At 37.2% G+C, this 26277-nt stretch overlaps 1 protein-coding gene across 1 annotated transcript in view; it reads left to right on the top strand.

Moving 5' to 3' along the window:
- LOC132023762 (solute carrier family 5 member 4-like) overlaps positions 1 to 26277 on the top strand; it is a 75042-nt gene that overhangs the window by 27669 nt on the left and 21096 nt on the right. Inside the window, 3 exon segments of the mRNA XM_059409911.1 lie at positions 116 to 151; positions 505 to 610; positions 24017 to 24097. Coding sequence (XP_059265894.1) covers positions 116 to 151; positions 505 to 610; positions 24017 to 24097 — 223 coding nt within the window.

Genomic DNA, 26277 nt, shown 5'->3' with positions numbered 1-26277 from the left:
TGGGTGGCTCAGTGGGTCAAAGCCTCTGCCTTCAGCTCAGGTCATGATCCCAGGATCCTGGGATTGAACCCCACATCCGGCTCTCTGCTCAGCAGGGAGCCTGCTTCCCCTCCTCTCTCTCTGCCTGCCTCTCTGCCTACTTGTGATCTCTGTCTGTCAAATAAATAAATAAAATCTTTAAAAAAAAAAAACATTGCTTTACTGTGCCTTTTATATCTAATATTCTAGTTTTAATCATTGTTTCTCTGCAGACAATCATGAAAGAGTAGTCTATGCAAGCTATAGTGTAGACATTTCTTATTTTCTGTTCACTCACTCATTGTTCCTTTTTATGGCCTGTCCAATAACTAATCCTCTGAGGATGAGATCTGACTTCCAAGGAGTTCATATTTGGATTACAGAAATGCCATGTATAGGTACAGCAAATACCAGTGGGAAGTCATCAATGAAGAGCTAAGTGATGCAGTTCATGTTTCTTTCCCATTCTGACTATTTCCTTTTTAGTCAGATATATTTTCTGGAGCCATATTCATCAAGCTGGCCTTGGGATTGGACCTTTACCTGGCAATCTTCATCCTCTTGGCTGTCACCGCTATTTACACAATCACCGGTAAGTTTTTTGCCTGTTTAGTTCAGTTCTGCTGACCTCATACCAATCTTCAATTAGCAATTTCAGCCTTGTCACCACTAAGCTTATGGTTATCATTTTGTTCCCAATATGAGAGTCAGGCACAGGCCCAGAAACACAACTAGAACAAAGCAAATAGAATCCTCAGTATTATAGGATGACAGGGTGACTAAAAAACCAAGACTCATCTCTATGTAGCCTGCAAGAGACTCAGATTGAAAGTGACGAGATGGGGCGCCTGGGTGGCTCAGTGGATTAAGCCGCTGCCTTCGGCTCAGGTCATGATCTCAGGGTCCTGGGATCGAGTCCCACATCGGGCTCTCTGCTCGGCGGGGAGCCTGCTTCCCTTCCTCTCTCTCTCTGCCTGCCTCTCTGTCTACTTGTGATCTCTCTCTGTCAAATAAATAAATAAAAATCTTTAATAAAAAAAAAAAAAAAAAGAAAGTGACGAGATGAAGAAACATTTATCATGCAAACAATGTCAAAAGAAAGCCAGAGCAGCAATATTTATATTGGACAAAATAAACTTTAAAACAAAGACTGTAAAAAGAAATTTAAAAAAAAACACTGTGTAATAATAAAGGGCACAATCCAACAAGAAGATATAACAATTGTAAATATTTAGGCACCCAACATGGGAGCACCCAAACACCTAAAATAGGTAATAAAAAACATAAAGGAACTAACTAATCAATTGTAAAACAATAATAGTAGGGAACTTTAACACCCCACTTACATTGATGGACAGATCATTCAAACAAAAAACAACCAGGAAACAGTGGATGAGGATTTAACAGATATATTCAGAGCTAAAACATCCTAAAATAGCAGAACACTTTTCATGTGCAAATGGAATGTTCTACAGAACAAATTGCATATCAGGCCACAAAATAAGCCTCAACAAATTCAAAAATTTCAGTCATACCATGCATCTTTCCTGACCACAAAGCTAAGAAACTAGAAATCAACCACAAGAAAAAAATCTGGAAAAAGTTCAAATACATGGAGGTTAAATAAAATGCTACTAAACAATAAATGGGCCAACCAAAAAATCAGAAAGTACAGGAAATAAACAAAATGAGAACACAGTTGGGATGCAGCAAAAGTGGTTCTAAGAGGGAAATTTACAGCAATATAGGCCTATCTCAAGAAGCAAGAAAAATATCAAACAACTTAACCTTACACCTACATGAGCTAGAAAAAGAACAACAAGCAAAACCCAAAACCAGAAGAAAGAAGGAAATGATAAAAGTTACAGCAGAAATAAATAATATAAAAACAAAAACAAAAATGAAACCCAAAAAACTATAGAACACATCAATGAAACCAAGATCTGGTTCTTTGAAAAAAAATCAATAAAATTGATAAGCTTCTTGATAGACTCATCAAAAGAGAGAGAAAGGGGGCATTCAAAAACCACAAATTAAAGATAAATAACAATCAACATCACAGAAACACAAACTTTGTAGGAGAACATTATAAAATACGACATGCTGTCAAATCAGGCAACCTAGAAGAAATGGATAAATTCCTAGAAACATATAAACTACCAAAACTGAACAGAAAGAAACAGAAAATTGAAACAGACTGATTACCAGAAATGAAATTGAGTCAGTAATCAAAAACACCCCAACAAACAGAAGTCCAGGACCAGATAGCTTCACAAGCAAACTCTATCAAACTTTTAAGAAGAGTTAATAACTGTGCTTTTCAAACTATTCCAAAAAATTAAAAAAAAAAAGAAAAGAAGGAAAATTTCCAAATTCATGCTATGAGACCAGTATCAATGTGACACCAAAACCAAAAAAAAGTACTCCAAAAAAAAAAAGAAAAAAAAAGAATTGTAGGCCAATGTCTCTGATTAACATAAATGTAAAAATCCTCAACACAATACTAACAAACCAATTTCAATAATACATTTTTTAAAAATCATTCAACACAGTCAAGTAGGATTTATTCCTGGGCTGCAAGTGTGGCTCAATATTCACTAAACAATCAACATGATACATCACACCAATAAGAGAAAATATTTTTTTAAATGACCATTTCAATAGATGCAGAAAAATCATTTGACAAATTACAACATCCATTCATGATAAAAACCCTCAACAAAGTACATTTAGAGGGCACATACCTAAACATAATAAAGGCTACATGTAGAAAAAATCCACAGCAAGCATCACACTCAATGGAGAAAAACTGAGACCTTTCCCCTAAGATCAGGAACAAAAGAAGAATGTCCGTTCTCATCACTTTCATTCAATAAAGTACTGAAAGTTCTAGCCACAGCAACAATGAAAAGATATGAAATGTATCTAAATCAATAAGGAAGAAATAAAACTTTCACTATTTGTAGGCGACATGATATTATACATGGAAAACCCTAAAGAATCCACCAAAAAAATACTAGAACTGAATTCAGTAAAGTCACAGGATACAAAATCAATGTACAGAAATCTGTTGCATTTCTTTTTTTTTTTTTTTAGTATAGTATATTTTTTTATTTTATTTTTCCAGTATTCCAAGATTCATTGTTTATACACAGTGCTCCAAGCAATATGTGCCCCCCTTATTACCCACCAGGCTCACCCATCCCCCCACACCCTTTTCCTCCAAAACCCTCAGTCATTTCTCAGAGTCCACAGTCTCTTATGGTTTGCCTCCCCTCTGATTTCCCCCAATTCACTTTTCCTATCCTTCCCCTAACGTCTTTCATGTTAATCTTTATGCTCCTGAAGTAAGTGAAACTATATGATAATTGACTTTCTCTGCTTGACTTATTTCACTCAGTATAATCTCCTCCAGTCCCATCCATGTTGATACAGAAGTTGGGAATTCATCTTTTCTGAAGGAGACACAATATTTGATTGTACATATGAACTATATCTTCTTTATCCATTCGTTTGTTGAAGGGCATCTTGGCTCCTTCTTTAGTTTGGCGACTGTAGCCATTGCTGCTTTGAAAATTGGGGTACTAATGGCCCTTCTTTTTTTTTTTAAGATTTTATTTATGTATTTATTTACAGACAGAGATCACAAGTAGGCAGAGAGGCAGGCAGAGAGAGCGAGAGGAGGAAGCAGGCTCCCTGTTGAGCAGAGAGTCCAATATGGGGTTCAATCCCAGGACCCTGAGATCACAACCCAAGCTGAAGGCAGAGGCTTTAACCCACTGAGCCACCCAGGAGCCCCGCAAATGGCCCTTCTTTTCACTACATCTGTGTCTCTGGGGTAAATACCCTGTAGTGCAATTGCAGGGTGATAAGGAAGCTCTATTTTTAATTTTTTGAGGAATCTCCACACTGTTTTCCAAAGTGGCTGCACCAACTTGCATTCCCATCAACAGTGTAAGAGGGTTCCCCTTTCTCCACATCCTCTCCAACACTTGTTGGTTCCTGTCTTGTTGATTTTGGCCATTCTCACTGGTGTAAGGTGATATCTCAATGTGATTTTAAATTGAATCTCCCTGATGGCCAATAATGATGAGCATGTTTTCATGTGTCTGTTAGCCATTTGTCTGTCTGTCTTTGGGGATGTGTCTCTTCATACCTTCTGCCCATTTTTTGATGTGGTTATTTGTTTTTTGAGTATTGAGTTTGAGAAGTTCTTTATAGATCTTGGATATCAGCCCTTTGTCTATAGTGTCATTTGCGAATATCTTCTCCCATTCCGTGGGTTGCCTCTTTGTTTTGTTGACTGTTTCCTTTGCTGTGCAGAGCTTTTAATCTTGATGAAGTCCCAAAAGTTTATTATTGCTTTTGCTTCCTTTGCCTTTGGAGACATGTCTTGAAAGAAGTTGCTGTGGCCAGTTTCAAAGAGGTTACTGCCTATGTTCTCCTCTAGGATTTTGATAGATTCCTGCCTCACATTGAGGTCTTTTATCCATTTCGAGTTTATCTTTGTGTATGGTATAAGAGAAGGTCGAGTTTCATTCTTAGTTTTCCCAGCACCATTTATTGAAGAGACAGTCTTTTTTCCACTATTTTTTCCTGCTTTATCAAAGATTATTTGACCATAGAGTTGCAGGTCCATATCTGGGCTCTCTACCCTGTTCCACTGGTCTATGTGTTTATTTTTGTGTCAGTACCATCCTGTCTTGGTGATCACAGCTTTGAAGTAAAGCTTGAAATCAGGCAACGTGATGCCCCAGCTTTGTTTTCCTTTTTCAATGTTTCCTTAGCAATTCAGGGTCTTTTCCAGTTCCATACAAATTTTAGGATTGTTTGTTCCAGCACTTTGAAAAATGCCAGTGAAATTTGTTTTAATTTTTTAAAAGATTTTTATGTATTTGACAGAGATCACAAGTAGGCAGAGAGGCAGGCAGAGAGAGAGAAGGGGATAAGCGGGTTCCCTGCCCAGCAAAGAGTCCAATGTGGGGCTTGATTTCAGGACCATGAGATCATGACCTGAGCTGAAGGCAGAGGCTTTAACCCACTGAGCCACCCAGGTGCCCCAACAGTGGAATTTTGATCAGGATGACATTGAAAGTATAGATTGCTCTGGGGAGTATAGACATTTTAACAATATTTATTCTTCTGATCCACGAGCATGGAATGCTTTTCCATCTTTTTGTGTCTTCTTCCATTTCTTTCATGAGTGTTCTGTAGCTCCTTGAGTATAGATCCCTTACCTCTTTGGTTAGATTTATTCCAAGGTATCTTATAGTTCTTGGTGTTATAGTAAATGGAATTGATTCTCTAATTTCCCTTTCTGTATTTTCATTGTTAGTGAATAAGAAAGCAACTGATTTCTGTGCCTTGATTTTGTATCCTGCCAGAGTACTGAATTGATGTTTGAATTCTAGTCATTTGGGGGTGGAGTCTTTTGGGTTTTCCATATAAAGTATCATGTCATCTGTGAAGAGAAAGAGTTTGACTTCTTTGCCAATTTGAATACCTTTTATTTCTTTTTGTTTTCTGATTTTCCTTGCTAGGACTTCTAGTACTATGTTGAACAAGAGTGGTGAAAGTGGGCATCCTTGTCGTGTTCCTGGTCTCAATGGGAAGGCTATCAGCTTTTCTCCATTGAGAATGATATTCACTGTGGGTTTTTCATAGATAGATTTTATGAAGTTGGGGAATGTTCCCTCTATCCCTATACTTTGAAGAGTTTTAATCAGGAACAGATGCTGTATTTTATCAAATGCTTTTTCTGCATCAGTTGAGAGAACCATATGGTTCTTCTGTCTTCTCTTATTGATTTTTTTCTATCACATTGATTGATTTGCGAATGTTGAACTGCCCTTGTATCCCAAGTACAAATCCCACCTGGCCATGGTGGATAATCTTTTTCATGTACCATTGGATCCTATTAGCTAGGATCTTATTGAGAAACTTGGCATCCATAATCATCAGAGGTATTGGTCTGAAATTCTCCTTTTGGGTGGGGTCTTTGTCTGGTCTGGGGATCAGGGTAATGTTGGCTTCATTGAAAGAGTCTGGGAGTTTTCCCTCTGTTTCTATTTTTTGAAACAGCATCAGGAGAATATGTCTTATTTCTTCTTTGAATGTTTGGTAGAATTCCCCTGGGATTCCGTCATGTCCTGGACTCTTGTTTTTTGAAAAGTTTTTGGTAACTGCTCCAATCTCATTACTAGATATTTCTCTATTCAGGTTGTCAATTTCTTCCTGTTTCAATCTTGGAAGTTTCTAGGTTTCCAGGAATGCATCCATTTCTTCTAGGTTGCTTAACTTATTGGCATATAGCTGTTGCTAATAATTTCTGATGATTGTTTCTATTATCTTGGTGTTAGTCATGATCTCTCCCCTTTCATCCATAATTTTATTAATCTGGGTCCTCTCTCTTGTCTTTTGGATTAATTTGGCCAGTGGTTTATTGATCTAATTGATTCTTTCAAAGAATCAGCTTCTAGTTTTGTTGATGTGTTCTACTGTATCTCTTGTTTTAACTCATTGATCTCTCCTCTAATCTTGATTATTTCCCTTCTTGTGTGTGGGGTTGCCTTAATTTGTTGTTGATTTTCCAGTTCTTTAAGGTGCAAAGAGAACTGGTGTGTTTTGGATTTTTCAATTTTTTTTTAGGGAGGCTTGGATGGCCTTGTATTTCCCCCTTAGGTCTGCCTTTGCCTTATCCCATAGGTTTTAGACAGATGTGTCTTCATTCTCATTGGTTTCCATGAATAGTTTAAGCTCTTCTTTCACTTCCTGGCTGATCCAATCATTCTTGATCAGGTTGGTCTTTAGCTTCCAAGTGTTTGAATTCCTTCCAACCTTTTTCTTGTGATTGAGTACCAGTTTTATGGTCTGAGAATATGCAGAGAATAATCCCAATCTTTTGTTATCAGTTGAGTCCTGATTTGTGACCCAGTATGTGGTCTATTCCGCAGAAAGTTCCATGAGTGCTTAAGAAGAATGAGTATTCTGTTGTTTTAGGATGGAATGTTCTGTATGTATCTATGAGGTCCATCTGGTCCAATGTGTCATTCAAAGCTCTTGTTTCTTTATTGATTTTCTGCTTGGATGATCTATTACTGAGAGTGGCATGTTAACATCCCCTACAATTAATGTATTCATACCAATATGACTATTTTGATTAACAGTTGGTTTATGTAGTTGACTGCTTCCATATTGGGAGCATAAATATTTTCAATTGTTTGATCTTCTTTGTGGATAGACCCTTGAATTACAATATAGTAATAGTGAAGCAGCAGAAAAAGAAATAATAAAAAAAAGAAATTATGGAATGAATCACATTCACATTGCACCAAAAAAATAATAAGATACCTAGGAATCAATCCAGTCAAAGAGGTAAAGATCTATTTTCAGAAAACTATAAAACATTGATGAAAGCAATGTAATGGACTGGAAGAATGAATATTATTAAAATTTCTATATTACCCACAGGAATCTACACATTTAATGTAATCTCTATCAAAATACCAACAGCATTTTTCACAGAACTATAACAAGCAATCCTAAATTTTATATGGAACTAAAAAGACCCTGAACAGCTAAAGCAATTTTTAAAAAGAAAAGAAAAACTGGTTACATCATAATCCCAGATTCAGTTTATATTACAAATCTGTATTTTCAAAACAGTATGATACTGGCACAAAAAAGACACATAGATCAATAGAACAGAATAGAAAACCCTGAAATAAACTCATAATTCTATGGTCAATTAATGTTTACCAAAGCAGCAATGAATATCCAATGGGAAAAAGATAGTCATTTCAAATGGTGTTGGTAAAACTTGTCAGATACATGCAAAAGAATGAGACTGGACCACTTTCTCACACTATATACAAAAATACTCTAAAAATGGATTAAATGTCTTCACTACAAGTGAAGATAATCAGGTTCACAGCAGATCAGTTCACAGCATATCAGTCCACAGACACTTGGCAGGTCAGAAGAAAGTGGCAGGATATATTCAACATGCTGAATGGGAAAAAATTACAGTCAGTAATTCTTTATCCAGCAACCCTGTCATTCAGAGTAGAAGGAGATATAAAGAGTTTCCCAAATAAACAAAAACTAAAGGAGCTCATAACAACTAAATCGGCCCTGCAAGAAATTTTAAGGGGACTCTTTGAGTGGATTAAAAAAAGACCAAAGCAACAAAGACTAGAAAGAACTAGAGAACATGACCAGACGCACCAACTCTACAGCTAACACAGTGACACTAAAATCATATGTTTCAGTAATCACTCTGAATATAAATGGCCTAAATGCTCCAATAAAAAGACTTAGGGTATCACAATGGATTTAAAAAAAAAAAGATCCATCTATATGTTGCCTATAAGACACTGAATTTAGACCTAAAGACACCTGCAGATGGGAAGTGAGGTGATGGAGAATCATTTATCATGCCAATGGATGTCAAAAGGAAGCTGGAGTAACCATACTTACACAGACAAGCTAGATTTTAAATCAAAGACTGTAATAAGAGGTGAAGAAGGACATTATACCATAATTAAGGGGTCTATCCATCAAGAAGATATAACAATTGTAAATATTTATGCCTACTTTGGAGCACACAAGTATATAAATCAATTAATAATAAAAATAAAAAATTAAAATAAAGAAATATAATAATAGGAGGAGGCTTTAACACCCCACTGACAAGAATGGACAGATCATCTAAGTGGAAAATCAACAAGAAAATAATGACTTTAATGACACACTGGGCCAGATGGACTTAACAGATATATTTAGAATATGTCATTCTAAAGCAGAAGAATACACATTCATTCTGAGTGCACACAGAATAAATTATATACTGATCAAAATTAGCCCTCAACAAATACAAAAATATTGAGATCATACCATGCATATTTTCAGACCATTATGCTATGAAACTTGAAGTAATGACAAGAAAAATTTGGAAAGACTTCAAATACATGGAGGTTAAATTAACCAGGAAATTAAAGAACAAATTTAAAAAATACATGGAAGCAAATGAAAATAAAAATATGACTGTCCAAAACCTTTGGAAGGCAAAAAGGCAATCCTAACTGGGAAACATATTATAATAGAGGCCTACCTCAAAAACCAAGAAAAGTCTCAAATCCACAACCTAACCTTACAACTAAAGGAGCTACAAAAAGAACAGCAAATAAAGCCTAAAGCCAGCAGAAGGAGAGAAATAGTAAAGATTAGATGATAAATAAATGACATAGAGACAAGCAAACAAAAAACAATAGAACAAATCAATGAAACTAAGAGCCAGTTCTTCAAAAACAATTAATAGAATTGATAAAACCCTAACCATACTTATCAAAAAGAGAAATGACCCAAATAGATAAAATCATGAAAAGAAATAGGAGAGCTCACAACCAACACCAAAGAAATACAAACAAAGAGAATACTATGAAAAATTATATGCCAACAAACTGGGCAACCAGGAAGAAATGGACAAATTCCTAGAAACATACAAAATACTAAACTGAAACAGGAAGGAATAGAAAATTTGAACAGACCCATAACCAGTAAAGAGATTGAATCAGTAATCAAAATCTCTCAACAAACAAAAGTCCAAATTTCTTAAGAAATTAAAAATAGACCTACCCTATGATCTTGTAATTGAAATATTGGGTATTTACCCCAAAGATACAGATGTAGTGAAAAGAAGGTCCATATGTACCCCAATGTTCATAGCAGCAATGGCCACAATTGGTCAAACTGTGGAGAGAGCTGAGATGCCCTCCAACAGACCAATGGATAAAGAAGATATGATCCATCAGAAAGGAGGAATACCCAACTTTTATATCAACATGGATGGGACTGGAGGAGATTATGCTGAGTGAAATAAGTCAGGCAGAGAAAGTCAATTGTCATATGGCTTCACTTACCTGTGGAGCATAAAAAATAACATGGAAGACAATAGGAGAAGGAAAGGAAAAGTGAATTGGGGGAAATTGGCAGGGGTGATGAAGTATGATGGACTGTGGACTCAGAAACAAACTGAGGGTATTGAAGGGGAGGAGGGTGGAGGGTGTCTGTGAGCCTGATGGTGGGTATTAAGGAGGGCATGTATTTCATGGAGCACTGGGTGTGGTGAATAAATAACAAATCTTGGAATACTGAAAAAATAAAATTAAATTTTAAAAAAATTCCAGGGCCAGATGGCTTCCCAGAGAAATTCTACAAGACATTTAAAGAAGAGTTAATACATATTCCCAAACTGTTCCCAAAAAAACCGATATGGCCCAATACCTTCCATTTCCAATATGGAAGTGGAAGGAAATGTTCCAAACTCATTCTACAAGTTACCTTGATTCCAAAACCAGACATAGACCCCACTAAAAGTAGAATTACAGACGGTTATCCAATTGGCATCCAAATTGGCAAATAAGAAGTCAAACTTTCACTCTTTGCAGATGATACTCTATGTAGAAAACCCAATGACTCCACCAAAAATTGCTGGCACTGATGCAGAAATTCAGCAAAGTCTCAAGATATAAAAATCAACACACAGAAGTTGCATTTCTATACACTAACAAGAACACATAGAATACTTATGAAAGAAATTGAGGAAGACACAAAAAAATGGAAAAGTATTTCATGCTGATGGATTAGGAGAAAAAACATTGTTAAAATGTCTATGCTAGCCAAAGAAATCCACACATTTAATGCAATCCCTACCAAAATACCACCAGCATTTTTCACAGACCTGGCATAAACACTTCTAAAATTTGTATGAAACCAGAAAAGACCCCCAATAGGCAAGGTGATGTTGAAAAAGAAAAGCAAAGCTGGAATCATCACAATTCTGGACTTCAAGCTATATTGCAAAGCTGTAATTATCAAGACAGTATAACACTAGCACAAAAACAGACACACAGATCAATGAAACAGAATAGAGAACCTAGAAATGGACCCTCAATTCTATGGTCAACTAATCTTTGACAAAGCAGGAAAGAATATCCAATGGGAAAAAGACAGCATCTTCTACCAGTGGTGTCAGAAAAACTAAAAGATACATGCAGAAGAATGAAACTGGATCACTTTCTCACACCACACACAAAAATAAATTCAAAATGGATGAAAGACTTAAATGTAAGACAGGAAACCATCAAAATCCTATAGGAGAACACAGGCAACAACCTCTTTGACCTAAGCTAACAACAACCTCACACTAGACATATCTCCAAAGGAAAGGGAAACAAAAGCCGAAGGAACTATTGGGACTTCATCATGATAAAATCTTTTTCACAGCAAAGGAAACAGTATGGAGTTTCCTCAAAAAGTTAAAACTAGATGAATGAGTCAAGATGGCAGAGAAGTAGCAGACTGAGATGACATCAGGTAGCAAGTGATCAGCTAGATAGCTTATCAAACCATTCCAAACACCTACAAATCCAACAAGATATCCAAGAGAAGAAGAGCAGCAATTCTAGAAACACAAAATCGACCACTTTCTGAAAGGTAGGATTGGCAGAGAAGTGAATCCAAAATGACAGGAAGATAAACTGTGGAGGGAGAGGCTGGCTCCTGGCAAGTGGCACAGCAATGAACACAAAATCAGAACTTTTAAAAGTCTGCTCCACTGAAGAACATTGCTCCAGAGGCAAAGCCAGGGTGAAGCCCACGTGGGGACAGCATGGCCTCAGGTCCCATGGGGTCACAGAAGGATTGGGGCTGAGTGTTGCAGAGCTCACAGGTATTAGAGCAGGGAAGCCAGCTACAGAGACAGAGCCAAGGAGTGAGTTCTCAACTCGGGGTTACCTTGAACCATAATCCATGGCACAGGTCACTGCTCAGTGAGTAGGGTCCCCACAAGATCCGGGGAGACCCCCCTGGAAGAGCTCAGGGATCTGCAGGGTTCAGAGACTCCAGGTGGAGCTGTGTGCCAGAGTCAGAGATGCTTGGTCTCAGACTGGGTGAGCTTGGAGAATCGCTGGAGGCCAGAGAGACAGGAGTGATTGAGTGCTTTTCTCTAAGGGTGCACTGAAGAGCGGGACCCCAAGCTCTCAGCTCCTCCAGGCTGGAAATTGGGAGGCTGCCATTTTCATTCCCGTCCTCTGGAGCTCTACAGAAAGCGTTCAGGGAACAAAAGCTCCTGAAAGCGAACTGAGAGAGCTCTAACCCTGAGAGTGGATTACTTAGCCTGGCCCCTGGTAAGGGTGGTGCAATTCTGCCTCGGGCAAAGACACTTGAGAATCACTACAACAGGCCTCTCCCCGAGAAGATCAGCAAGAAATCCAGCCAAGACCAACTTCACTTACCAAGGAGAACAGCGGAATCCAGAGGAGGAGAAAGCAAAGCATGGAATTCATGGCTTTCTCCCCATGATTCTATAGTCTTGCAAGTTAACTAATTTTTTTTTCTTCAGCTAAGATTTATTTAACTTTTACCCTTTCCTTTTTAATGTTTTTTAACTAGTTTATCTTAACAATACCTTTCATTTAAAATCATTTTTTAAACCTTCTTATTATATGCATATTTTATCCTTCATTGTATCTAACTTATTTTGTATACACATAGGGTTTTTTCTTCTAAAAAAATTTGGGGTACAACTTCTTCTAATAGATCAAAATATACCTAAAATCTAACACAGGGCTTTGTTCTAGTCTTTGGCATGAGCAAATTCTCTCCACTTTCTTTTTCTTAATGCTCCCAATCATCTTATATTATCAACTCCTTTTTTAGAAATTTTTAAAAATTTTTCATCTTTATTTTTATGCCAGTACCATGCTGTCTTGGTGATCACAGCTTTGTAGTAAAGCTTGAAATCAGGTAACGTGATGCCCCCAGTTTTATTTTTGTTTTTCAACATTTCCTTAGCGATTCAGGATCTCTTCTGATTCCATACAAATTTTTGGATTATTTGCTCCAGCTCTTTGAAGAATACCGGTGGAATTTTGATCGGAATGGCATTAAAAGTATAGATTGCTCTAGGCAGTATAGACATTTTAACAATGTTTATTCTTCCGATCCAAGAGCATGGAATGGTCTTCCATCTTTTTGTGTCTTCAATTTCTTTCATGATTGTTCTGTAGTTCCTCGAGTATAGATCCTTTACCTCTTTGGTTAGGATTATTCATCTTTATATTCATATTCCATCCCTTCATTGTGTTTACCCTTATATATGTTTTCCATTCTTTAAAATTTTGGGAGGCTGTTTCTTCTAAGAGACCAAAATATTCCCAGAATTAATTGGGTGACCGTATTCTATTCACCAGTCTAATATATTTTTTTTTTCTTTTTATATTTTTTCTTTATTTGTTTTCTTTTTTAATTTTTTTCTGAACTTTTTAAAAAAGATTTTATTTATTTATTTGACAAACAGAGATCACAAGTAGGCAGAGAGGCAGGCAGAGAGAGAGAGGAGGAAGAAGGATCCCTGCTGAGCAGGGAGCCTGATGTGAGTCTCAATCCCAGGACCCAGGATCATGACCTGAGCCAAAGGCAGAGGTTTTAACCCACTGAGCCATCCAGGTGCTCCTGAACTTCCCCCCACAATTTGGTTAAAGCATTTTCCTGGGATCCTTGCCACCCTTTTAGTATTTTATTTGCTCTTTCATATATTCATATCTGGATAAAATGACAAGGCTGGAAAAACTCACCACAAAAAAAAACAAAAAAACAAAAAAACAAAAAGAACAAGAGGCAGTAACGAAGCCTAGGGAACTAATCAATACGGAAATTGGTAATATGTCAGATCTAGAGTTCAGAATAACAATTCTCAAGGTGATAGCTGGGCTTGAAAAAGGCATGGAAGATATTAGAGAAACCCTGTCTGGAGAAATAAAAGCCCTTTCTGGAGAAATAAAAGGACTGAAACCTAACCAAGTTGAAATCCAAAAAGCTATTAATGAGGTACAATTAAAAATGGAGACTCTTCCTGCTAGCATAAATGAGGCAGAAGAGAGAATTAGATATATAGAAGACCAAATGGCAGAGGATAAATAAGATAAGCAAAAGAGAGACAAACAACTACTGGACCATGAGGGGATAATTCAAGAGATAAGTGATACCATAAAATGAAACAACATTAGAATAATTGGAATTCCAGAAGAAGAAGAATGAGAGAGGGGAGCAGAAGGCATATTGGAGAGAATTATTGTAGAGAATTTCCCTAATATGGCAAAGGAAACAAGCATCAAATTCTAGGAAGTGCAGAGAACCCACCTCAAAATCAATAAGAATAGGTCCACACCCTATAATCTAATGGTAAAATTTAGAGTCTTAGCGACAAAGAGAAAATACTGAAAGCAGTCCAGGACAAGAAGTCGGTAACATACAATGGTTAAAATATTAGATTGGCAGCAGGCTTATCCACAGAGACCTGGCAGGTCAGAAAGAAATGGAATGATATATTCAGAGCACTAAATGAGAAAAACATGCAGCCAAGAATACTATATGCAGCTAGGCTATCACTGAAAATAGAAGGAGAGATATAAAGCTTCCAAGACAAACAAAAATTAAAGAACTTGTAAACAACAAACCAGCCCAACAGGAAATACTGAAAGGGGTCCTCTAAGCAAAGAGAGAGCCTAGAAGTAGTAGATGAGGAAGTAATGGAGACAATATACAGTAACAGTTACCTTATAGGCAATACGATGGCACTAAATTCATATCTCTCAACAGTTACCCTGAATGTACATGGGCTAAATGTCCCAATCAAAAGACACAGGGATGTCAGAATGGATAAAAAATACTAAACTCCTCAATATGCTATCTTCAAGAAGCTCGTTTTAGACCCAAAGACACCTCCAGATTTAAAGTGAGGGGGTAGAAAACAACTTATCATGCCACTGACCATCAAAAGCAAGCTGGGGTGGCAATCCTCCTATCAGATAAATTAGATTTTAAGCCAAAAACTATAAGAGATGAGAAGGGATACTGTATCATACTCAAAGGGTCTATCCAACATGAAGACCTAACAATTGTAAATATCTATGCCCCTAACATGGGAGCAGCCAATTATATAAACCAATTAATAACAAAATCAAAGAAACACATCCACAATAATACAATAATAGTAGAGGAGTTTAACACTCCCCTCCCTGAAATGGACAGATCATCCAAGCAAAAGATCAACAAGGAAATAAAGGCTTTAAATGACACACTGGACCAGATGGACATTACAGATATATTCAGAACATTCCATCCCAAAGCAACAGAATACACATTCTTCTCTGTTGCACGTGGAACATTCTCTGGAATAGATCACATCCTGAGTCAAAAATCAGGTCTCCACCAGTATCAAAAGACTGGAATCATTCCCTGCATATTTTTAGACCACAATGCTCTAAATCTAGAACTCAACCACAAGAGGAAATTTGGAAAGAACCCAAGTACATGGAGACTAAGGAGCATCCTTCTAAAGAATGAATGGGTCAACCGGGAAATTAAAGAAGAATTTAAGAAGAAGAAAAAACTCATAGAAACAAATGATAATGAAAACACAACTGTCAAAAATTGTGGGACACAGAAAAGGCAGTCCTGAGAGGAAAACAAACAAGCCTTTCTCAAGAACCAAAAGGGTTTCAAATACACAACCTAACCCTATACCTAAGGGAGCTGGAGAAAGAACAGCAAATAAAACCTAAACCCAGCAGGAGAAGATAAATAGTAAAGATCAGAGCAGAAATCAATGAAATAGAAACCAAAAAAAAAAAAAAAAAAAAAAAAAAAAAAAAAAAAAAAAAAAAAAAATAGAACAAATCAATGAAACTAGGAACTGGTTCTTTGAAAGAGTTAACGATTGATAAAACCCTTGCCAGACTTATCAAAAAGAAAAGAGAAAGGACCCAAATAAATAAAATCATGATTGAAAGAGGAGAGATCACAACTTACACCAAAGAAATACAAACTATTATAAAAACATACGATGAGCAACTCTACGCCAACAAATTTGACAATCTGGAAGAAATGGATGCATTCCTAGAGACATATAAACTACCACAACTGAACCAGGAAGAAATAGAAAGCCTGAACAGAACCATAACCAGTAATGAGATTGAAACAGTCATCAAAAATCTCCAAACAAACAAAAGCCCAGGGCCAGACAGCTTCCCGGAGGAATTCTACCAATCATATAAAGAAGAACTAATTCCTATTCTCCTGAAACTGTTCCAAAAAATAGAAATGGAAGGAAAACTTACAAACTCATTTTATGAGGCCAGCATCACCTTGATCTCAAAACCAGACAAGGATCCCATCAAAAGAGAGAACTACAGACCTATATCCTTGATGAACACAGAAAAATTCTCACCACATACCAGCCAATAGGATTCAACAGTACATTAAAAGGATTGTTCACCAGACCAAGTGGGATTTACTCCTGGGCGGCAAGGTTGGTTCAACATCCACAAGTCAATCAATGTGATACAACACATCAATAAAAGTAAGAACAAGAACCATATGATACTCTCAATAGATGCTGAAAAAGCATTTGACAAAGTACAGCATCCCTTCCTGATCAAAACTCTTCAAAGTATAGGGATAGAGGGCACATACCTCAATATCATCAAAGCCATCTATGAAAAACCCACTGTGAATATGATTCTCAATGGAGAAAACTGAAAGCTTTTCGACTAAGGAACACAGCAGGGATGTCCATAATCACCATTGTTATTCAGCATAGTCCTAGAAGTCCTAGCCTCAGCAATCAGACAACAAAAAGAAATTAAAGGCATCCAAATCAGCAATGGAGAAGTCAAACTATCAGTCTTTGCAGATGATAAGATACTATATGTGGAAAACCCAAAAGACTCCACTCCAAAGCTGCTAGAACTTATACAGGAATTCAGTAAGGTGTCAGGATATAAAATCAATGCACAGAAATCAGTTGCATTTCTTTACACCAACAAGACAGGAGAAAGCGAAATTAAGGAGTCAATCCCATTTACAACTGCACACAAAACCATAACATACCTAGGAATAAACCTAACCAAAGAGGCAAAGAATCTATACTCAGAAAACTATACAGTACTCATGAAAGAAATTGAGGGAACACAAAGAAATGGAAAAATGTTTCATGCTTTTGGATTGGAAGAACAAATATTGTGAAAATGTCTATGCTACCTAAAGCAATCTACATGTTTAATGCAATCCCTATAAAAGTACCATCCACCTTTTTCAAAGAAATGGAACAAATAATTCTAAAATTTATACAAAACCAGAAAAGACCTCGGATGGCCAAAGGAATATTGAAAAAGAAAGCCAAAGTTGGTGACATCACAATTCCAGACATCAAGCTCTATTACAAAGCTGTCATCATCAAGACAGCATGGTACTGGCACAAAAACAGACACATAGATCAATGGAACAGAATAGAGAGCCCAGAAATTTACCCTCAACTCTATGGTCAACTAATCTTCAACAAAGCAGGAAAGAATGTCCAGTGGAAAAAGGAAAGCTTCTTCAATAAATGGTGTTGGGGAAATTGGACAGCCACATGCAGAAAAATGAAATCGGACCATTTCCTTACACCACACATGAAAATAGACTCAAAATGGATGAAGGACCTCAATGTGAAAAAGGAACCCATCAAAATCCTTAAGGAGAACACAGGCAGCAACCTCTTCGACCTCAGCCACAGCAACATCCTCCTAGGAACATCACCAAAGGCAAGGGAAGCAAGGGTAAAAATGAACTATTGGGATTTTATCAAGATCAAAAGCTTTTGCACAGCAAAGGAAACAGTTAACAAAACCAAAAGATAACTGACAGAATGGGAGAAGATATTTGCAAATGACATCTCAGATAAAGGGCTAGTGTCCAAAATCTATAAAGAACTTAGCAAACTCAACACCCAAAAAACAAATATCAAATCAAGAAATGGGCAGAAGACATGAATAGACATTTCTGCAAAGAAGACATCCAGATGGCCAACAGACACATGAAAAAGTGCTCCATATCACTCGGCATCAGGGAAATACAAACTAAAACCACAATGAGATATCACCTCACATCAGTCAGAATGTCAAAAATTAACAAATCAGGAAATGACAGATGCTGTAGAGGAGAAAGGGGAACTCTCCTACCCTGTTGGTGGGAGTGCAAGCTGGTGCAACCACTCTGGAAAACAGCATGGAGGTTCCTCAAAATGTTGAAAATAGAACTACCCTATGACCCAGCAACTGCGCTATTGGATATTTACCCTAAAGATACAAACGTAGTGATCCGAAGGGGCACGTGCACCCAAATGTTTATAGCAGCAATGTCTACAATAGCCAAACTATGGAAAGAACCTAGATGTCAACAGATGAATGGATAAAGAAGATGTGGAATATATACACAATGGAATACTATGCAGCCATCAAAAGAAATGAAATCTTGTCATTTGGGACGACGTGGATGGAACTAGAGGGTATCATGCTTAGCAAAATAAGTCAAGCGGAGAAAGACAACTATTATATGATCTCCCTGATATGAGGAAGTGGAGATGCAACATGGGGGTTAAGCAGGTAGGAGAAGAATAAATGAAACAAGATGGGATTGGGAGGGAGACAAACCATAAGTGACTCTTAATCTCACAAAACAAACTGAGGGTTGCTGGGGGGAGGGAGGTTGAGAGAAGGGGGTGGGGTTATGGACACTGGGGAGGGTATGTGCTATGGTGAGTGCTGTGAAGTGTGTAAACCTGGCGATTCACAGACCTCTACCCCAGGGGATAAAAATATATTATGTGTTTATAAAAAATAAAAAAAATTTTAAAAATTTAAAAAATTGTAGGACACAGTAAAAGCAGTCCTGAGAGGAAAACAAACAAGCCTTTCTCAAGAACCAAAAGGGTCTCAAATACACAACCTAACCCTACACCTAAAGGAGCTGGAGAAAGAAGAGCAAATAAAACATAAACCCAGCAGGAGAAGAGAAATAGTAAAGATCGTAGCTGAAATCAATGAAATAGAAACCCAAAAAACAATAGAACAAATCAATGAAACTAGGAGCTGGTTATTTGAAAGAGTTAATGACTGATATGCCCATGGCCAGACTTATCAAAAAGAAAAGAGAAAGGATCCAAATAAATAAAATCATGAATGAAAGAGGAGAGATCACAACCAACACCAAAGAAATATAAACAATTATAAGAACATATTATAAGCAACTGTATGCCAGCAAATTTGACAATCTGGAAGAAATTGATGCATTCCTAGAGACAAATCAACTACCACAACTGAACCAGGAAGAAATAGAAAACCTGAACAGACCCATAATCAGTAAGGAGGTTGAGCAGTCATCAAAAACATCCCAAAAATAAGACCCCAGGGCCAGACAGCTTCCCAGGGGAATACTACCAAACATTTAAAGAAGAATTAATTCCTATTCTCCTGAAACTCTTCCAAAAAATAGAAATGGAAGGAAAACTTCCAAACTCATTTTATGAGGCCAGCATTACTTTGATCCCAGAGCCAGCAAAGACCCCTTCAAAAAGAGAATTACAGACCAATATGCTTGATAAACACAGATGTAAAAATTCTCACCAAAATAGTGGACAATAGGATCCAACAGTACATTAAAAGGACTATTCACCACGACCAAGTGGGATTTATTCCAGGGCTGCAAAATTGGTTCAACATCTGCAAATCAATCAACTTGATACATTAATAAAAGAAAGAACAAGAACCATATGATACTCTCAATAGATGTTGAAAAAGCATTTGGAAATGCATTTGACAAGCATCCTGATCAAAACTCTTCAAAGTGTAGGGATAGAGGGAACATACCTGAATATCATCAAAGCCATCTATGAAAACCTACCACAAATACCATTCTAAACGGAGAAAAACTGAGAGCTCTTCTGCTAAGGTCAAGAACACGGGAGGGATGTCCATTATCACCACTGCTATTCAACATAGAACTAGAAGTCCTAGCCTCAGCAATCAGACAACAAAAGGAAATTAAGGGCATCTAAATTGGCAAAGGAGAAGTCAAACTATCAGTCTTTGCAGATGATATGATACTATATGTGGAAAACCCAAAAGACTCCACTCCAAAGCTGCTAGAACCTGTACAGGAATTCAGTAAAATGTCAGGATATAAAATCAATGCACAGAAATCAGTTGCATTTCTTTACACCAACAAGACAGGAGAAAGCGAAATTAAGGAGTCAATCCCATTTACAACTGCACACAAAACCATAACATACCTAGGAATAAACCTAACCAAAGAGGCAAAGAATCTATACTCAGAAAACTATAAAGTACTCATGAAAGAAATTGAGGGAGACACAAAGAAATGGAAAAATGTTTCATGCTTTTGGATTGGAAGAACAAATATTGTGAAAATGTCTATGCTACCTAAAGTAATCTACATGTTTAATGCAATCCCTATCAAAATCCTATCCACTTTTTTCAAAGAAATGGAACAAATAGTCCTAAAATTTGTATGGAACCAGAAAAGACTTCGAATAGCTAGAGGAATGTTGAAAAAGAAAGCCAAAGTTGGTGGCATCACAATTCCGGACTTCAAGCTCTATTACAAAGCTGTCATCATCAAGACAGTATGGTCTGGCACAAAAACAGACACATAGATCAACAGAACAGAATAAAGAGCCCAGAAATAGACCCTCAACTCTGTGATCACCTAATCTTCAACAAAGCAGGAAAGAATGTCCAATGGAAAAAGGACAGCCTCTTCAGCAAATGGTGTTGGGAAAATTGGATAGCCACATGCAGAAAAATGAAACTAGACCAATTCCTTACACCCCACATGAAAATAGACTCAAAATGGATGAAGACCTCAATGTGAGAAAGGAATCCATCAAAATCTTTAAGGAGAATCAGGCAGCAACCTCTTCAACCTCAGACACACCAACTTCTTCCTAGGAATTATTGCCGAAGGCAAGGGAAACAAGGGCAAAAATGAACTACTGGGACTTCATCAATGTCAAAAGCTTTTGCACAGCAAAGAAAACAGTTAACAAAACCAAAAGACAACTGACAGAATGGGAGAAAATATTTGCAAACGGCATATCAGATACAGGGTTAGTATCCAAAATCTATAAAGAGCTTATCAAACTTAACACCCAAGGAACAAATAATCCAATCTAGAAATGGGCAGAGGACATGAACAGACATTTCTGCAAAGAAGACATCCAGATGGCAAACAGACACATGAAAAAGGGCTCCACATCACTCGGCATCAGGGAAACACAAATCAAAACCACAATGAGATACCACCTCACACCAGTCAAATTAACAAGTCAGGAAATGACAGATGCTGGTGAGGATGCAGAGAAAGGGGGACCCTCCTACACTGTTGGTGGGAATGCAAGCTGGGGCAACCACTCTGGAAAACAGCATGGAGATTCCTCAAGAAGTTGAAGATAGAGCTACTCTATGACCCAGCAGTTGCACTGCTGTGTATTTACCCTAAAGATCCAAATGTAGTGATCTGACAGGGCACATGCACCCAAATGTTTATAGCAGCAATGTCCACAATAGATAAACTATGGAAAGAACCTAGATGTCCATCAACAGATTTATGGATAAAGAAAAAGTGGTGTATATATATACAATGGAATACTGTGCAACCATCAAAAGAAATGAAGTCTTGCCATTTGTGATGACATGGATGGAACTAGGGGGTATTATGCTTAGCAAAATAAGTCAATCGGAAGAAGACAATTATCATATGATCTCCCTGATATGAGGAAGTGGAGATGCAATGTCGGAGCTGTGGGAGGTAGGAAAAGAATAAATGAAACAAGATTGGATTGGGAGGGAGACAAACCATAAGTGACTCCTAATCTCACACACACACACACACACAAATAAATAAATAAATAAAAACTGAGGGTTGCCAGGGGAAGTGATGGGGAGGAGAGGGTGGTGGGGTTATGGACACTGGGGAGGGTATGTGCTATGGTGAGTGCTGTGAGGTGTGTAAACCTGGCAATTCACAGACCTGTATCCCTGAGGCTAATAATACATTATATGTTTATTTTTAAAAATTATAAATGTCTTTAAAAAACATTTAAAAAGTTAAAACTAGGACTACCTTATGATCTAGAAATCATACTACTAGGTATTTACCCAAAAAATGCAAAACACTGATTCAGAGGGATATATGAACCTCTATGTTTATAGCAGGTTTATTTACAATAGCCAAATTTTGTAGGTAGCCCAAGTGTCCATCAATAGATGAATGGATAAAGAAAATGTGATATGTATCTATATATCTACATATCTATATATACATATGTCATATATATATATATATATATATATATATATATATATATATATAACTTTCCATTATATATACATATAATGGAATATTATTCAGCCATAAAAAAGAATGATATTTTGCCATTTGCAGATATATGAATGGAGCTAAGCAAAATAAGTCAGTTAGAGAAAGACAAATACCATATTATTTCATTCATGTGGAATTTAAGAAATGAAACAGAGCAAAGGAAAAGAAAAGAGAAAGAGAGAGAAACAAAGAAACAGTCTCTTAACTATAGAGAAAAAACAGATGTTTACCAGAGGGAGGTAGATTGGGGGATAGATGAAATATGTGATGGAGTTAAGACACTTTTTTTAAAGATTTTATTTATTTATTTGACAGACAGAGATCACAAGTAGGCAGAGAGGCAGGCAGAGAGAGAGAGAGAGAGGAGAAAGCAGGCTCTCCGCAGAGCAGAGAGCCCGATGCAGGCCTCAATCCCAAGACCCTGGGATCATGACCTAAGCCAAAGGCAGAGGCTTTAACCCACTGAGCCACCCAGGTGCCCCCTAGGCACTTTTTCTAATGAGCACTGGGCAATGTATGGAATTGTGGAGTCAATATATTGTACAACTGAAAATAATATAATACTGCATGTTAACTAATATTGGAATGAAAATGTTTTTATATTAATTGAGGAAAGAAGAATTTGACTGCACATCCAGAACATTTCCATTTCCAAAATAAAAAAATCTTTAGTATTAGGTGTGAATACCTTGACTGAAGATAATCATGTAGTAGTTGAAGTGGAGAAATGGTGATTTGGCTCAGCTATGTGTTCAGTACCCAGACTGACATTTGGAATCCATCATATCATACACATGCAAAGTCAGAATGAAATAGCAGCTCAGACATGAGACTGGCAAATTCAAGGCAGGATGCAAATGAATGCAAGTTGCCTGGGTTCTGAATGGCAGAATCAGGAGAGGAGAACTGGAGCAGTGTATTGTAGAGAAAAAGTATCTGACAACAGTCCAAGCAGGCTCCCATGGACCACATCCACTCCCCTAGTGTCCAACCCTTACTAACTTATGAAAATGAAACTAGACCAGCTCAGTTGGAAAAAATAGAGAAAAATAACAGCTAGAACAGTCAAGACAGCTCTAGAGCCATTTTCATACATTTAGTTTATGTTTCAAAAATAAATAAAATATGAAGACTTGAGTCTTTTCCTTTACAGAATCAGTCTTGTTTTCCAATGACACTCTCATAAGAAAATAGCTTGTTCACTGAGAGACTAGCAAGTCTAGAGTTGAAAAAGAAGTTGTTTGTACAACACTGAAGCAAAACACAAGTGAATGACTGACTATATAACTGGCATTCAACTTATGAATCAATGATGTGTTTCAACACTAGAGTAAAAATGGCTGTGCCCAAATTTTTGAGAAACAGTATACATGGAGTATTACATGGAGTGAATTAAAGGATTGTTAAGGGAAACTTTCATGATAATAAACTTTTGCTTTTTCTACTATTTAATATTGAGAAACTCACATGAGTGTGGAATTTCACTATGGTTCATAGAAATTTGAGTTGAGGCCAGGCAAGGGAGACAGGAGGGTCAATGAAACACATAATTAAGAAGATAATGATACCAAGAGAAGCTTGTGGCCAAGCCAAGAGCTTTTCATATGTTCTTTGCTGAGTTTCTAGGGTTTGGTTTTAGGAGAACCTAAAGGTGAAGGCAAAGAGATGAGGGGACAAAGATAAAATGTCCTGGTTCTTTTCTTTCTCTCCACAGGGGGGTTGGCCTCAGTTATCTACACAGACACCCTCCAGACCATCGTCATGCTGATAGGTTCTTTTATTCTCATGGGGTATGGTAAGTAATGACAGTATGTGCAGTGCCTAGGGCTGGAAATGGTGAGACTGCTCTTTACTGCTGCCTCCCTGCTCTACATGGTTACACTTTCTAACCATTTATATAATTTATATCATTGAAACATCTGCTTAACTTCTTTCTTGCTATACTGTCTCAGCATGAGGGAAGAACTTCCCTTTCTTTAAAAAAAATTCTTGCTCAGGTTTAATCTTAATATGTTTGTGTTTGGAATCAACAAAATCAGTTTCACTGAGTTGGTTCTTTGCAAAAATATTGGTGCACTGAATTCAAGGCACAGAAACTATTTACATAAAACCTTCATAAAATGAAGGATTAAAAATAAGAATGGTTTAAGATAATGATAACTGACTATTAACTTCGTTATGACTGATGCCATGGAAATTATTAAAGTATGTTACTCCCTCTCCTGCTGGAATATACAAGCAGAGGTTGGATTTTCCTTTATGACTCTCACTTAATCAGTATCAGTTCATTCTTTTAAGTCATGCAGCAAGCACTATTAATGAATTTAATTTACAGTTTGCCTATTTTTGTTTTCTTTTATTATGGTATCTGTTTACCTTTGCCCAGGAAATCCATGTGCAAAATCAAAAGGATATAAGATGAAAATAAGTGTCTTTTCATTCCTCCCCTGTCCTGCAGCCACCATGATCCAACCACTCAAGCTGCACTGAATACAATTCTGAATATGCATGCACCTAATCACAAGCCACAGTAAATACAATTCTAAATATGCAGGTACCAATTACAGAGCTTGAAGATAATGTGAAGCAAAAACTGATAAAACTGTAAGGTCAACAAATCCGCAAAGAGAGTTGGTGATTTTGACACAACATGGGTACCATTAGTCACATATGGCTATTTAAATTTAAATTAATCAAAATTTAAAATTCATTTTCTCATTTGCCTAGCCATATTTCTTTTTTTATTCCGTTTATTTATTTGACAGAGAGAGAGAGATCACAAGTAGGCAGAGAGGCAGGCAGAGAGAGAGGGGGAAACAGGCTCCCTGCTGAGCAGAGAACTCAATGCAGGGCTCAATCCCAGGACCCTGAGACCATGCCCTGAGCTGAAGGCAGAGGCTTTAACCCACTGAGCCACCCAGGTGCCCCTGCCTAGCCATATTTCAAGTGCTCAATATATGGCTAGTAGTTTTCATATGGGCAGCACAGATATAGAACTGTTCCATCATAGCAGAAAGTTCTATTGAGAGCAGCTCTAGAGACAACTGCTAGTAACCAATTACTTGCAAACTTTCTATTTAGCAAATTTCTATGCTGTTCTTACTTGTGTTTCTTTTTGTCTAGTTTTGGTGATGTACCTCTAGAGTCACCTTCTCCTAACCTTGTAAGAAGAGAGGAGGTTCACATCTCCTAGCATCATTCCTTTATTGCTGTTAAAAACCGTATTCCCCTTAGCAGAAAAATTTCTTTGTAAGTTCTGTATCCTCCATTGGATTGAATTCCTGTCCTGCACATTTATTTTGCACATAATCCTAGCACAATGCTTGGCACATACAAACACTTTGGTGCCAAACGAAATAAGTAATGGAGAAGTAAATTAATGACAACCACAACACTAAGGATGTATGACACTCTGATGAATTTTGTACTACTTTATTTAACTTATCCTAGGTGGGCCCAGATGCCTGGGCTCATCCTTCTTTCTAGGGTTTCTATACATTATTGCTCTTTTCTACATTTCTCTTGCCTTTCCAGACCCCCAGTGGGCTCTCACCATTTCACCTCACTACACATAATCTGCTGCCTCCAATATCTGTTCCTTATCTTCTCATTTTTTTTTATTCTAGCATGAGTAGAATACAGTATTGCATCAGAAAAACCAGACTGTGCATAAGGTCAGAATAGCCAGACTTTGTGTCAGCAAGAGAGACCATTGCTCTGGTTTTTTCAGAGGAGTTGGGGCTTTCTCATGGCTAATTCTGCTAGTCTCACTCTGTTACCTCACCTTCAGGCTTATTTCTGTTCTGGATGGTTATGAGACATCAACATAAGTCTGTTGCATAACAGTTTTATTTTTACTGTAAACCTAGGCACTAAAAACTATTTTCAAAAGTGACATAAGGAGAAAGGTTAAAGGGTGATTTGCTTTGTGTACCTTGTGAAAGCATGATAGAATTGCCAATGCCAGTGAAAGTA

This window comes from Mustela nigripes, chromosome 8 (assembly GCF_022355385.1).
Source record: "Mustela nigripes isolate SB6536 chromosome 8, MUSNIG.SB6536, whole genome shotgun sequence".
In the NCBI taxonomy this organism is placed as follows: domain Eukaryota; kingdom Metazoa; phylum Chordata; class Mammalia; order Carnivora; family Mustelidae; genus Mustela; species Mustela nigripes.
This window is presented reverse-complemented; position numbering and strand designations above follow the sequence as displayed.